At 47.8% G+C, this 14,651-nt stretch overlaps 5 protein-coding genes across 5 annotated transcripts; 1 reads left to right on the forward strand and 4 right to left on the reverse strand.

The window, feature by feature from the left end:
• Positions 1–2,005: 2,005 nt before the first annotated feature.
• On the reverse strand, positions 2,006–3,917 carry K441DRAFT_672701 (uncharacterized protein; the record flags this gene model as incomplete). Its single annotated transcript, XM_067650580.1, has 3 exons — positions 2,006–2,765; positions 2,827–3,523; positions 3,656–3,917. The coding sequence occupies 3 exons, from the start codon at positions 3,915–3,917 to the stop codon at positions 2,006–2,008; spliced, it is 1,719 nt and encodes a 572-aa protein (XP_067510656.1).
• Positions 3,918–4,897: 980 nt separating this feature from the next.
• Positions 4,898–6,768, reverse strand: K441DRAFT_650773 (Zinc/iron permease). Its single transcript, XM_067647094.1, has 4 exons — positions 6,583–6,768; positions 5,929–6,439; positions 5,253–5,835; positions 4,898–5,203 (listed from the first exon to the last, which is right to left on the reverse strand). Exons 1-4 carry the CDS (start codon positions 6,718–6,720, stop codon positions 5,188–5,190), a joined length of 1,248 nt encoding a protein of 415 aa, XP_067510657.1. The 5' UTR covers positions 6,721–6,768; the 3' UTR covers positions 4,898–5,187.
• Positions 6,769–6,873: 105 nt separating this feature from the next.
• On the forward strand, positions 6,874–8,057 carry K441DRAFT_702152 (nucleolar protein 16). Its single transcript, XM_067653393.1, has 2 exons — positions 6,874–7,018; positions 7,095–8,057. Exons 1-2 carry the CDS (start codon positions 6,909–6,911, stop codon positions 7,675–7,677), a joined length of 693 nt encoding a protein of 230 aa, XP_067510658.1. The 5' UTR covers positions 6,874–6,908; the 3' UTR covers positions 7,678–8,057.
• A 189-nt stretch (positions 8,058–8,246) lies between these two features.
• Positions 8,247–10,123, reverse strand: K441DRAFT_531655 (MFS monosaccharide transporter-like protein; the record flags this gene model as incomplete). The annotated part of the gene is made up of 4 exons (XM_067642214.1): positions 8,247–9,405; positions 9,462–9,715; positions 9,769–9,909; positions 9,962–10,123. 4 exons carry the CDS (start codon positions 10,121–10,123, stop codon positions 8,247–8,249), a joined length of 1,716 nt encoding a protein of 571 aa, XP_067510659.1.
• A 1,244-nt stretch (positions 10,124–11,367) lies between these two features.
• Positions 11,368–13,408, reverse strand: K441DRAFT_600384 (S-nitrosoglutathione reductase; the record flags this gene model as incomplete). The annotated part of the gene is made up of 6 exons (XM_067645195.1): positions 11,368–11,961; positions 12,127–12,773; positions 12,867–13,002; positions 13,094–13,208; positions 13,280–13,294; positions 13,385–13,408. 6 exons carry the CDS (start codon positions 13,406–13,408, stop codon positions 11,741–11,743), a joined length of 1,158 nt encoding a protein of 385 aa, XP_067510660.1. The 3' UTR covers positions 11,368–11,740.
• Positions 13,409–14,651: the final 1,243 nt, after the last annotated feature.

Consider the following 14,651-nt stretch of genomic DNA (forward strand, 5'->3'; position numbering starts at 1 on the left):
TATTTACCCTATACGGCAAGATTACTCATCTGCTCGCTAAGCGGCCGGTACAAGGGGGTAACACAAACGGGTCAGACGGCCCTCCCTGCGTGTGCTAGCAGAATAATACAGCCCAACCATTTTGCAAAGGTTCGCTTATTTTGATAACATACTAGCAGGGAGGGCCGTCTGACCCGTTCATGTTACAGTAAAATCTCTTTAGTACGATACCGTTTGTTCGGCCGAGCGTATCGTAATACCAATGGTATTGTTATATCAAGAGTCACGTGTTGGGTGAATAAGTAGGAAAAAAAGGAGCTTAATACCCAAAAAGGCTTAGGATGTCTACCTCGCGGGCTAAATAGGGCCCTCTCCCATACAAATTCTCTACCGGTTATACCGATATTGGTGGTAGGTGCTTAACGATATTGCCAAAAGTCAGATTATCGTAATATTACACCAAAAAAGGCTTGATTAAGGGTAGATCGTAATGTAGAGGTTATCGTATATATACGAATTCGTACCCCATATCGTATTACTGTACCCTCGTACAATGCCAAGACATTGGTCTGTGCATACGGAGGTACAGCGGTTAAGTTTTGTAATAGCACTAGCAGGGGCATGCCTCACTTAACCTAATCGGGTAGTAGGCCTCACAACATCAAAAACACGACTTCAAAACCACTTCCGTAGAGTATTCTATCTAATACTTTGTAAATCGCCCTTCCGCATTAATTACAGCTTGACAGCGCGCCGGTATACTACTAATTAGCTCTTCAAACTCGTGCCTTCTAACCTTCTCCCATGCATCCTTTACTGCAACCCTTAAAGCGTTATAATTTATTACTTCCGGGTAGTTATCTTGTAGATAATTCTTTGTAATAAGACTTACAGGAGAAACCTCTTGGCAGGAATCTGACCAATTAAACAACTTCGACCGCCGGTCGAAGTTTCTTGAAATCTCTTTAACCACCTATATAGAAAATAAGCAATATACAAGCTTTAGCTCAGCGACCTACCAAATCAACAATTCCTTTTCCTTATCTAGTAGATAAAGCTCCGCGTGCTCGTTCGTCCACTCTATAAGCTTATCTATAATCTTATCCATAAAGAATAGACTAAATAGCCCAAAAGGACCGTGTAGATCAACGTTAGAAGGAAGATCTAATAAGCTATAGTTGCTCCAATCGTTAATATAGAGATGCTTAAATGTGGGTAGAGGCTATGGCTTAGGGGGAGGCTTTTTGGCGGTCTTATTTGGGGGTATATTGTATTGAGTCTTTGGAACAAGGTCTGCATCAATTCTAGCACGATTAGAAGGCATAGTGGTGGTGTAATTGATGATTGGATTCTATGTAGATACACGCGTTGTTTTGATCCTGATGTTCGTGCACGGACCTACCTTAATTCGGTCCTGACGGTTAAGGGATAGAAGAGACACGCTTACCTGAAGAGCTTTGCTTATACAACCAGCTGAATGTATAGCGGGCACCTTAATTACAATGTTATATAGATTAGAAAACGAATGATAATAAGACGACGTTATCTACGAACCCGCCAATTGCCGAAGTGAAGTGCAATGGTCCAAACAGGTCTGGTTAGTTGGATGATCCAGTCCAAGTGTTTTCTGATAACCAGCATATACCTTATAATAGAGCGGTAAGGCGTCTTTATAGCGCTTCTACTGGTGTAGTAAGCACGCAAGGCAATAGATGCTCGTCAGCGTGTCGGGGTGCTCTTTCCCCAGCCCCTTCTCATATCCCTCCAGCGCTCGCCGGTTCATCTCCTCTGCCGCTTCGTACTTTCCTGAGTTGTCCGAAGACCCTTGCGGATCATCTCCTCCTCGAGCCGGCGGACATTGCTGGCGACGCTGGGGTTCGCGGCCCAGGTGGACAGCATAGCGTGGCCTTTCAGGATGGCAGCAGGTGTGCCCGGATTTTGGACGGGTTCGAGGGCGGGAGCGCGGTAAATAGTAACCAACAGCATCGTGGAGCACCACATGCTATCGACAGAAGATAATGTCAGTCTAGGGGTCAGGAGGAGTAGGACTGAAGAGGGCCATATATGACGGAGTGAGAACATTGTAAGACGAGGGGCCAGAAAAAATGAGTACTTGCCCAACTAGATTTGCAAGTAACAAGGGGTGTCGCTCTTGCACTAGACTTTCCGATGAAAGAATATGAGCGATGCTATAATGAATGACCTCGCTTGAGAACGCTAAGAGATCAGCGTGCTGCTTTCCATCATCCGGTCCCTTAGTGACTATGTGAACGACAGCGGGCCAACCAATAACCCAATGCAGGGCAAAGTATTGCGAGCGCAGAAAAGCCTTTTGGGGATCCAATATCATAGCCGTGTCCTTTGGGAATTTAATGTTGGGCGGCAGGCTGTTGTACCACGTTGACATCTGCTCTCGTAGCACTTCTATAACCTTAGGCTCATACACAACATGCGGCGTCTTCCAAACGTTTTCAAGAGCATATGTGTAGAGGCGCCGCATAGAGATCGCGGCGAGGAACCATAACATGCTTGGCTCATCGTAATAGCTGGACGGGAGGGGGACAACCTCGTGAACTTGAAGCAGCGGCGTCGTTCCGTAATCGACGTAATTTTTCAGCTCGTACTCAATAATGAAGCAAGCCCAATAAGCGCGGTGGCAGCACTCGCGCAGTTGAGCATCGGAGTTGAGATGATTCCGAAACGCGAAAAGGGTGAGGACGGACTTCGACGCTAGGGAGATGGCGTGGGAGGCTTGGAGTGGGCGGAGGCAGAGAAGTAGATAGAGTCTGGGAAGTATTAGCATTTGTCGCAGAGGAGCAGCACGCTGGATGACAGGTCGCTGCATACGATATCAGGACGTGGCATTGTGTCTCAAGAAGTGAGTAGCCAAGTGTTGCGTCCATGGTCCTGGAGGCAGCCAGAAAATAGTTAAGGCCGGGGAACTCGTACGGGTCGTCACTTGTAAGGTCATCTGCCTTTGACAAATCTCCGAGACTGAGCATTAAAAGGATTAGACACGTCTCAGGATCAGACTGATCAAATAGGTCAGTACATGACTTCGCTACAAGTTTGGAAAACGATTCCTGGTCGAATATGGGGAACCACGTAAGCACGTTCCTGGCGAATGCTTGTAGCAGCCTCGCGCATAACCGAGGAGAGAGATCTAAATTGCCCGGATTACCAGCTTGATAGAGACGCTTGCCTTGCGCGATCTCACGCACAAGGAAAGCTTCACTCTCATCAAACTGAAACGGTTCAAGGAGGGGAGAAATCTCATGTCCCTCCAGTCGAGCGAAGGCCGCAAGGTTCAGCCCTATGCGATCATACCCGAGAGGACCGGTTGGCGCCGGGCCAGACGGTGGGATTGTTTCAGGATGTTGCGGCGTGGGTCCGGGGGTGGGGGAAGTCACGTGTTTGAAGGACGCAGCTGCAGGGTTGGAATTGAGACTCTGGTCTAGCTTAGCCTCAAGTCGATCCAGTCGGGCATCCAGTTTATTCAGAAAAAGTCCGGCCGCGTCTTGCTCTGGCCTAGGCGTGGTTAGCCCTGTACAGGGTAACGGCACTGTAGAACAAACATATGAAGCATCACGATCGTGGCGGCCAAAGCCAAATGAACGGCAGTGAACCTCAGCCGACAGAGAGAACGACTGGTTTACAGAGCGTGATACTCACCTACAATTGCGAGCAGTGGCATAAGAGCACGCTACGCCAAGCTTGGTGCAGGACCCACAGCCCGGCTTTCCGGCGTCGCACCGAACCTTTCGCACGCGGCAGACTTCGCAGGCCACGGAAGTGCGTTTGCGAGGATAGTCGTAGGGGTCAGAGATGTACCTAACAGGGCTCTTCCGATCAGGCGGGTATCCGTTAAGTTCTGGCCGCTTGGCGGCTGGCGATAAGGACTTGTTGTCTTGCATCACGCCGGCTGGTTGGGCTTGCATGGCAAATGGTGGTGAGTTGCGAAAACCAAGTGCTCGGTCGGGGTATATGAAGGCTTCCAGGCGCATGCAAGGGTCGAGCGGCCCATCACTAATGTCTCGCAGTCTCAGAACAGTGATGCTGCAAAAGGCAAATCACAGAGGCGCGACGGCATGGTTTCTTCCAAAGCCACGGGCCGCACATTGCGCGAAGAGTGGTTTATGCGGGGAGGTGCGGAAACGCCGCCACAATGCGTCAGGCTGTGGTGGTCATCTTCCCCAACACTTCAGCCAGCATTCATCAACCTGTCCAAGGGCTAGTTTAGATGTAAACAAAACTTAATGAAAGCTATGCGGAGTTTCTGCAAAGCTCTGAAAGCAAACACAGACGGAGAAACCAACTTCGGTGGATTCTCAGCGGGCATTCTCCGCCTGTGGTAGCGTCTTCTCTTGCAGGAGCGTGAGAGTTTATTTGTATGCGCATGGCTGGTTCGGAAGTGTTTGCTACAGTCCCGGTCGAATCAAGACAAGCCTTCCATGCAAAGCCCCTCGGCTGCCCCGTGCTTCCCCACAAATCGGCATGCGATGCCCTGTTTCGGCCGTCATTAGCAGCTTGCTTTCCACAGAAACGGATCTTCGTATCCCTTAACCCGTTGCTTCTGGCACTACGTTATCGATAGGGATCCAGCCAATAAGAGGCTCTCGTTCGATCCTTTGTGTGGGAACTGTACATCTCATGCAGGTGTTCATGCACGAGCCAGCTTGGTGTTGCGCCTCAACGGGTTAAGGGATAGCCAGTTTTGCTCTTGCCTGTACCCGCCACCAGATCTTTACAAGTAAGCTCTTCGTCATCCGCTCCCTAGGTATGCGAAAGAACACCAAAACTTCATATATGGATAGAGGTCAGCCAGGTTCTTGGAATGAGCTTGACATGCTCGAAGTTGGCAATGTATGAGTCCTCGATATTCGTCTCCGGACTGACAATAGTTTGGCTAATTTATCCATGCAGGGCGGCATGACGAATACCGAGCATACGGTTTGGATTTTATATAGCTTTATGCGGGGTACAACGGCCCCCTTGAGCAAGAATTGATGATTGGGGTTTAGAATGATCAAACCGGAACATAGAGGTTGAAAGAAAGGTATTTATTGCAAGGATATGAACAGCCCCTGAGCCCTTTATCCCGTTCTTTAATTTCTAGAGTCTACCTAGTGCCTTTTGTGCTCTCCAATCTGATTTTATGTATGGAGAGAGGAAGGTTGGTCTCTCGATTATGCCCCTATGTGGAAAATTCTAAGACCACGAGATGCTGAACATTTTGATTAGCATTGCATATATTATTCAAAGGTGGAACCTACGCTAGCATAATTCCTGCCCCCACACACATCGCCGAAAACTGCGTTAGAGTTTTCTTCAATTCTTTCCCTCTCTCTGGGCCTGTCTCCAGCAGTTCCGGTATCACGGCCACGGTACCAACATACAAAAATGTCCCTGCAGTGAATGGCAGCAGCATATCACCCCACTGGAGACTAGTGCCGAAGAGTCCAGGACCTTGCACAGTGTTGGAATTGCTTGATCCTCCGAACTCTTGAACTGCGATACCGATCAGTGTGCCGAGAAGGGCACCGATAGCCGTGATGAATTGAGCGCCCATAGCCGCACGCTTAGAGAACCCGGATTGGATTAGAAGGGCAAAATCGCCAACTTCATGAGGAATCTCGTGGAAGAAAACTGCGACAGTTGTCGTTGCGCCGATCGTGGGACTTGCGTAGAATGAAGAAGACAAGGCCAATCCGTCCGTAATATTATGGGTAAAGTCAGCGATTAGGTTTAGGTAACCACCAAGCTTTACACTAGCATTTATTTCTTTTTCGGGAATTGGAGAAAGAGTTCCATTTTCAGAGGTACCTTTTCTTGAACGGACGGAATCTAAGGATTTGTCTAAGCTGTTTTGTTAGTAGTGCATTCAATAAAATAGAAGGCCCGCTGCCTCTGGTGGAAAACTTCAGCGCAATAAAGAAATCGCGTTTATACCTTTAATGTCAAGCCCGCTAGCTTCAGCACCCGTAGAAGTATTCTCCGCAAGCTCAGCCTTTCCGTGGGATTGTCCATGTCCATGTCCATGTCCATGATCATGGATATCTTCTCCACCTGTAGCAATCCGTAATCCTTTATCCATTGCCACGAAAGTTACAAATCCGACCATTATAGCCACACCCAAAAGCAAGTTCTTATTAGGCTCAACCATCACAAAGCGCACATGCTCCGGCTCATCCCCTCCTAGGAATATCTCAGGGAGGAGGTGGAAAAGAGTATCTCCAAGCAACCCACCCACTGCAAATGCGACCATTACACTCAACGAGGAGGGGTCAATTTTTGGAGGGCAAAACATCAAAAGGAAATTGGGCGGGCCGGAGATGTAGAGTGTTGCGAGAAGAGCATTGATGGCTGGGCTACCTGGGAAGAGAATAGCAAATATTCTAGAAGTTAGGCTCGAGGTCGTTGGGCTTGTTGCGAGCTTATGCTTGTTTAAAAGATGGCATTCCTATCGTGAAGTGTAAGCTTGGAGGAACGGGGTATTTAGCATGCGACATCCTATGGATGGTCAGGGTATCAAGGATATATCAAAGAGTACCTTAATGGCATTGGTAGAGCACTACTAATAAGCAAAAAGATAATAAATTGTACCTGAAGTTTGCCCTCTATCTCTCCAGGCGTAGGCTCCCCCGTTGATGCACAGCCTTCCTTCGGGACACTGGCAGCAACCTGATAAAAGAATACAGCAGCAAAAACTGCCCAGAGAAACAACGATCTCCTGGATGCCATTGTTGCGACTATATACGAATATATGAGACGGCACACGCGTAATCCTCAGAGGTTAAAGAAGTCGTTCAATTAAGTTGGCGTAGGGCTGAGGAAGCGAAGATGCCAAGATTTCGTGTTGCAAACTTTCCAAATAACTTAAACTATTTTCCTCCCATCAACGTCTTGATTCTCGAGCGATACCACTAANCATGGGCCGCGAACTTCAGAAGAAGAAGAATCGCTCTTCAATTGCAAAAGTACAGCGTAAGCCTAAGTCGAAGAAGAAGATACTCAACAATCCTATTATCGCCGCAAATTGGTCCGTCTTCAACCCCTTCACCAGCGCATTTCTACCAACACTAAATATTTCAGCTAACCACTGTGTCACTAAACAGGAACCAAACAGAGACACTGTCTCAGAACTACCGTCGTCTTGGCCTATCCGCGAAGCTCAATCATGCAACTGGCGGCACTGAAAAGACGGCACTCACCCCCACCACTCCCACTTCCGAACCCACCAATACCTCTACCAATATCTCAGACAAATTCCACATACCCTCTGCCGCACCAAAAACCTTTACTCCACTAGACGCGCGTGTTGAAAGAGATCCTATCACTGGCAAAATCCTCCGCGTCCTTGACGTTCCCAACGCTTCAAAGAAACCTAATCCGCTCAATGATCCATTGAACGACCTTGAAGACTCTGATCCAGAAGAATGGACTGGCTTTGCGAATGTACCCGCCGGAACTCCTGCTACAACAGTTGTACAACAGCTAGAAGCGCAGGCATTATCCGGTGTAAGAAAGGCTCCACGAAAGCAGAGTGCGAGGGAGCAAGAATGGATACAGAGGCTTGTTGAGAAGTATGGAGATAATTATGGAGCCATGTTTCGGGATCGAAAGCTAAATCCAATGCAACAAAGTGAAGGAGATATCAAGAGCAGAGTAAAGAGGTGGAAAGAGAATCATGCTGCATAGAATCCGAATATTTACCTGGGGGATTTATGGGATTGGCGTTTTGTTAGGAAATCACAGGCTTTTATCGTCTTTTTTTTAGCGTGATATAACTTAGAGGGAAGGGCATTGCCAAATACATTGAGATGGTTGAAAGTTTCTCGATGTCTCCTGTGCTGAGACAGCCCGAAAGTACTCTGGAAAGAACCTCGCAGCGTTCTTGGCTATATCATTACTATTATCACTAAATGAAAGGCCCAGGAACTTTCCTCCAAATGCGTGTTTCCGTGTCTGCAGAGAGGCGAATCCAGCTGTCAGTAGTCGAACTATATTAAAAAGGCTCGGTGAAAGAACCCTCATGGGGTAAACTGTGCTGTGTTCTAGTCATGAATTCCACAATCCGCTACCTATAACACTGTCTTCACCTAGGAAGGACTATATTTAATCTCCTTTCATGTTTGATTTCTTGAACCTTGTTAAGTGAATTAAATAAGATCATTATTATTACATAAAAATGTAGCATATAACTCTATCGACATCACAGTGGCAGTCTATAACTAAGGACTCTGTCCTTGCTTTAACCAGTTCTCTACCTACTCCTCTTTACGTTCCGCCCCCGCCTCCTCAGCTCCCGTTACGCTGCCTTCGCCTCTCCCGTTAAGCCCGCGTTCAATCGCCTTCTCGGGATTTGCTTCCTCGATATTCTGCCTCAGCTTCCCGCTCATCTGTTCGAGAGGCGGAACAACCCACTTGCTACTCTCCCACGGTTTGACATCCATGAGATACATGGTATCGATCTCCTCAAGCGTGCGGCCTTGCCCCTCGATGACGAAGAAGTAAATGGCGATTCCAGCCAGCACATTGCAGGCCGCAAAGACGTACCCGTACCTGAAATCGATGTCACCGGTAATGAAGGGCGTGAAGAAAGCGAGCAGGAAGTTCCAGAGCCAGTTCGAGGCGGTCGAAAGCGCCATGCCCTTGGCCCTGTAGCGAGACGGATACAGCTCGCCGCAAATAGTCCAGATCATGGGGCCCCAGGTGGTCGCGAAGCCGAAGATGAAGAAGCACGCGAAGACGATCATGGCGCGCGCCGATTTGGGCGTGTTATTTGGTGTTTCGCGGTCGAGCGAGAAGTGGCCTACGGACGCGAAGATCATGAAGCAGATGAACATCCATGCGGACCCGGCCATCAGCGACTTGCGGCGCCCGTAGTGCTCTACGATGTACAGGCCGTAGAAGGTCGTGCCGAAGTTGATGCCATTCAGGATCATCTGCGTTACGAAGCTGTTGTTGATGCCCGTGCCTTCGAAAATCACAGTACCATAGTAGAAGAAATAGTTTGCGCCAGTCAGTTGCTGGAACATTTGCAAACCCATGCCTAGAGCGATGCGGTACGCCATCTTGGGCGCGAAGAACATCGAGTACCATTCTTGCCATGAGCTACCTTTAGCGGACTCGGCTTCGAGCTTGACGCGAATTTCTTCCAGCTCATAGTGCACGCTATAGTGGTTGTCTGACACACCATAGATATGCGTCATGGTTTGCTTGGCTTTGTCGATTTTGCCTTTGCGATAGTTGTAACGAGGCGTTTCAGGAAAGAACACGATACCTACACCGAGGATGGCAGCGAAGACGAAGGAGAGACCCATAGTGATTTGCCATGAGGCCTTTTTGCCTTTCTGGTGTCTTTCCGCTGCGTAATTAAAGACTGCGGCAAGAAAGATGCCGAATGTGATCATGAGCTGGTATGTGCTAAAAACAAGTTAGTATATAGGCGTAGCATTGGAAATTAGCTAGTAGGTGCGAACCTGATCAGGGCACCACGTATATGGCGAGGAGCAGTTTCGGCTTGATACATGGGGACCAGGAGGGAGAGAGCGCCGACACCAAAGCCAGCAACAAATCGTCCCAACATGATCTGGTACCATTTGTGAGTTGCTGAGATCTGGACGATCATGCCTACGGAGAAGATGCAGCACCAGAACATGATGGAGATTTTACGGCCAATCCTGTCTGCAATTGGGGCAGCAATCAAAGCACCAAATAAGGTACCGATTGATAGCTTTAAGGCGTTAGCATATCTAGAGGTACTGAGATTCGCAGAGAGTTACTTACCAGAGCGACAATTAGTCCAGATCGGACATTACTAAAGTAAGCGGTACCATCGGCGTGATGTTGGCCAAAACGATTGAGGAAGTCTTCCATCCCCAAGAAGCCGGAGATCTGACCAGTATCATAACCAAAGATGAAACCACCCTGAGAATAGTTAGTAAGACGGGGCAATGGCTGGTCAATACGAGAAAAGTACCATTGAGACGAGGATGCCCATGCTGAAGGACGCCCAGGTCAGACGTGGCAGTGGGCTGTCATCGTACCCTTCATGCTTCTCAGATGAAGATGAAGATGCCCCATTGCCATTGACAGCATTATGGCGAGCCTTCCAACTGGATAACGGATCAAATAGCTTCATTCTGAAAGCAGCCAAATGTGGTTGATTCAGATTAAGGCGTGTGGGGAAATGCCAGACATTCGTTCTCCGCGTACCATCACTAACATGATATATGGAGACCCTGGTGGCTATTCGGCAATTGTGGTCTTCCTCCTAGAGGCCCCAGACAGGGCCCTGCAAAACCTCACTGACCACGAGGTCGCACGCGGGTGGGGGCAGCGAATTAGAATAATATTCGCTGTCAAGATATTACCAGCGGAAGAGGGCGGATGAGAACAACCATCCTCGACAGGCGATCACGCGTGTAAAGCAGGATACAGTGTTACATCGTGGTCTTTGGGGGGGCGGAAACTTACACTGATCACTGCGAAAGGAAGCTCATAATTTGGCAAATAGGAACAAAAGGAAAGAGAGGAAGCTCGTCTTGGTGAAAATCGAGCAGATAGTGAACTAGTACGACAAGAATGTATCTTCTCGAGCGCAAACAACGGATGAAGACCATTCCAAACCGCGACACGACGGCATCTCTTTCATTTCAAGTGACAAAGGTATCAAACACTACAAAATGAAACTTTTCGCAAGATCTTGGGTCTACTGAACACTAGGGCTGACCGTTGCTGTCCCAAGATGTGGGGCAGACCATCTGGCCTACCAATGGTGTTCCGCCCACTTCCGCCACCACGCCAGGTAGGTAATCCGGGTGCCGAATTCCTGGCATATACGTCATTGCTCTGATCCCTGAAAGTCTTAAATGTTCTAGCGTGTGGAGAAACAGCCTCAGGAGTATAATGCGGAGACCATTCACAAAGCGATTCAGGAGCTGACGAAGCACCTCGCAGGAAAAATGACGTGCTAGGTCCTAAGGTTTGCATTACATCTAATTGCGAAGTGCTGGCGCTAGCCTTGGAAAGCATGTCAATGGTGTTGCTGTGACCTCCGTGGTTCTATCGAAAGTTCGCCCCTTGGCTAAACCCAAAGAGGGCAATTATATAGGTGCGCCAAGCACGGAATAGTCTCACGTGCTTAAAAACATCAGCACCAATGCCATGATAATGAGACCAATACCACCATCGAAGGGCAAATTTCACCACTTCGTACGGCCACCTTGAGCAGCTCATTCTGACACAAGAAATCTTCCATCGTGCCACATCCGCCACGGCCCATGAAAATACCATGCCAGATCTTCCACCGCCTTGACGCGGCGCCATTATGCGCAGCATTTGGCGTCAAGGTCTCATGGAAATTCAATGTAAATTCAGGTTAATGCCATTAGCTACCAAGGAAAACGAATTAGAGAATCCCATGCATTTAGATTTATCCGTTGAGGTTTCAAGGTCGCCTGAGGTTTTACCATTGATCAACAGACACTAGTATCCAAAAGAAATGGAGAGGGTGTGCAAAACATGCTTTTAGCATTCGCCTATCCAGTTTCTATGTGAAAAGCGGCGACCTAAGAAACGGTTCACTTCTCATTGTATACATCGAGTGCCGGTTTAGTCGGAATGTGCCATCCTGTAGTCAATCCAAGCTCCACCAACCTCAAACTCCCCTCAATCTGTCATTACCTTCTTCTCAACTCCTTGCTCAGCTTCTCTCAACTCCATTCCATCAACCCCCCTTACAAACCCGTTCTTGCGATTAACCTTCCCTCATGTTGACCACACACCTGATACAATCACCAGCCTTCATATCTGCGAAAGCTTGGTTGATATTGTCGAGCAGTTGACGGTGGGTAATGAACTCGTCAACCTTCAATTTTCCGTCCATGTAGTCTTGCACAAGGTCTGGAAGCTGTGTGCGGCCCTTAACCCCGCCGAAGGCGCATCCTTTCCATACACGGCCAGTGACGAGTTGGAATGCTGGATATGATGTTAGTCAGGTTTCATATTGGGAAGAAAATAACTAGAACTTGGGGATGGCAGGAGTAGGAGTTCGGGGTAGCACAAAACTAATACAGATAGTAGAAAGAGAGTATTTGCTGGTAGATAGAGTGGTTGGGAATATCCTTGGAAGTGGTAACTCACGTCTCGTGCTGATCTCTTGTCCTGCTGCCGCGACTCCAATGATGATACTCTCTCCCCATCCTTTATGACACGCCTCAAGCGCACTTCGCATAACATGCACATTACCAGTACAATCAAATGTGTAGTCGCAGCCACCATCTGTCATCTCAATCAGCTTTTCCTGAATGCTCTGCGGTACGATCTTAGTCGGGTTAACGAAGTCCGTTGCGCCGAACTTCTTCGCCCATTCCTCCTTGGAATCGTTCACATCCACTACAATGATCTTGCCAGCCCCGTTCTTCACGGCTCCTTGGATGACACTAAGACCGACACAGCCAGCGCCGAAAACAGCGACATTGGCGCCTTTCTCAATACCCCCCTTGCCTGCCGTGATAACAGCGGCACCATAACCAGTTGTGATACCGCAACCAAGCAGACACGTGCGGTCCATAGGGGCTTTGTCGGTAATCGCAACGACAGAGATGTCGGCCACGACAGTGTATTGTGAAAAGGTTGAGGTGCCCATAAAGTGCAGAAGATCTTCGCCTTTGCATTTGAAACGCGAGGTTCCGTCAGGCATTACGCCTTTTCCTTGCGTGGCGCGAATCTTCCCGCATAGGTTGGTCTTGCCAGATAAACAAAACTTGCATTCGCGGCATTCAGGAGTGCTGTATGATTGTTAGCCAGGTCTGTAAAGAGTAGGGTGGTTGAGTATGTAGAGACTAGCAAAGAGAAGAAATTCCAGAGCAAACGTCACATACTAAAGCGCAACGACATGGTCCCCAGGTTTCACTGATGTGACTCCTTCACCAACACTCTCTACTATTCCTGCACCTTCATGCCCAAGAACTATGGGGAAGGCACCCTCAGGGTCCTTGCCCGAGAGCGTGTATGCATCTGTGCATCTGCGTCAATTCTTATTCTGCCGATCCAATTCATCCATTTATCCGCCGATGCTTTTTATCATCTTTCTGGGTTGCTCTCTGACCTGTGTGACATACGCCGGTATAGTAGATCTCAATGCGGACCTCATGTGCTTTAGGCGGCGCGACCTCGATGTCCTCGATTGTAAGATCCTTGCCAGCCTCCCACGCGACAGCCGCCTATAGCATGTCAATTAGTATCGGATGAGCAGGATATATTCCATAGAGGATAAGCATGAGGTGAACCGTACCTTGCAAGTGATTGTCTAGAGAGAGAGGAAGATGTCAGTATGTGGACGTGACGTAGGCCTTTTCTTTCTTTGAGGATAGGGATGAGCTAGCGGGGTATGAGGTACCTTTCCAACGGTATCGGCGGGCATACTGAGTGATTGTGAGGTGTAAGATCAATGGTGCGCTTAATGGATGTAGGCGTTAAGGTGGGATGAAGTATTAGGTAAAGGAGGAAGAAGAGAGGGTCCAGTCACTACCTCGCGACAATAAGTGCCGTCGCGACACCCCTATAAACGACCCGGAAGACGACGCGGGGTCGACACCGATGACGCGCCCCCGGGCGGGGTGCAGCTCGGGGGGGTCACGGAAAAGTTGAAAGGGGTCACCGATGGGGGTCGGCGAAAGTTGAACGGGGTCACCGATGGAGCGCCGGAAAAAGGTCGGCGGGGTCACACTTTTACCCATACAGAACGCGCATCAGTAGCCACAATTTGCCTTTAGCGACCGTATGCATCAAATATGCGGTGCATATGCTAAGTATATGCATATACCCACGAGAATATATCGCGGTAGTTAAACGGCTTGTTAATAGTGTATGTGTTAGGCATATGCTAGGTATATGCTTAGCATACACAGAGTATACACTAAATATGTAGCGCAGCCCACCTTATAAAAGTAATATGCTAAGCATAAGTTAAGTATATGCTTAGCATATGCTTAACTTATGCTTAACTTATGCAATATAAGATACCTATATTGCAGTAGTTAAATAACTTGTTAATAAGTAATAATATAGGCATATGCTAAGTATATGCTTAGTATATATAGAACTATAGCACAGCCTACCTTATTAGGCGTATAGAGTATATATATACTATACACTAAGAATCTAGTTAACCCAAATCTAATATATACTCTTACGATATTAGTATAGGCTGTGTATACATATTGCATATGCTTAGTATATGCTTAACATATATAATGTACCAGTTCTATATAAGGTGGGCTACACTAGATGTTTGTGTATGCTTAGCATATGCAAACACTATTCTATGGAAAGATAGGCTGTGCTAGGTATATGTATAAGCTTAGCATATGCTGCGCATATGCTCCATAACCAAGCTGTTTAGCTCACTTTATGCCAGTGTTTATTTGCTATAGGATTTTGCAGCTGTACACGTGCATATACCGAGCATATGCACCGCATATTCGGTGCATATGGTCGCTTAATTTAAATGTAGCTACATTAATACTCTAGTTAGTAGGAAGCATATGCAAGGCATATGCAACTTCAGCGTTATAGAATTTATTTATTTAATGCTTTAAATTCTAAACAAAAATTATTTGCATATGCGCTGCATATGCATAAAGCTCAGCGGGGTCACAAGTTGA

Source organism: Cenococcum geophilum (assembly GCF_001692895.1).
Source record: "Cenococcum geophilum 1.58 unplaced genomic scaffold K441scaffold_1, whole genome shotgun sequence".
NCBI classification, from domain to species: Eukaryota; Fungi; Ascomycota; class Dothideomycetes; order Gloniales; family Gloniaceae; genus Cenococcum; species Cenococcum geophilum.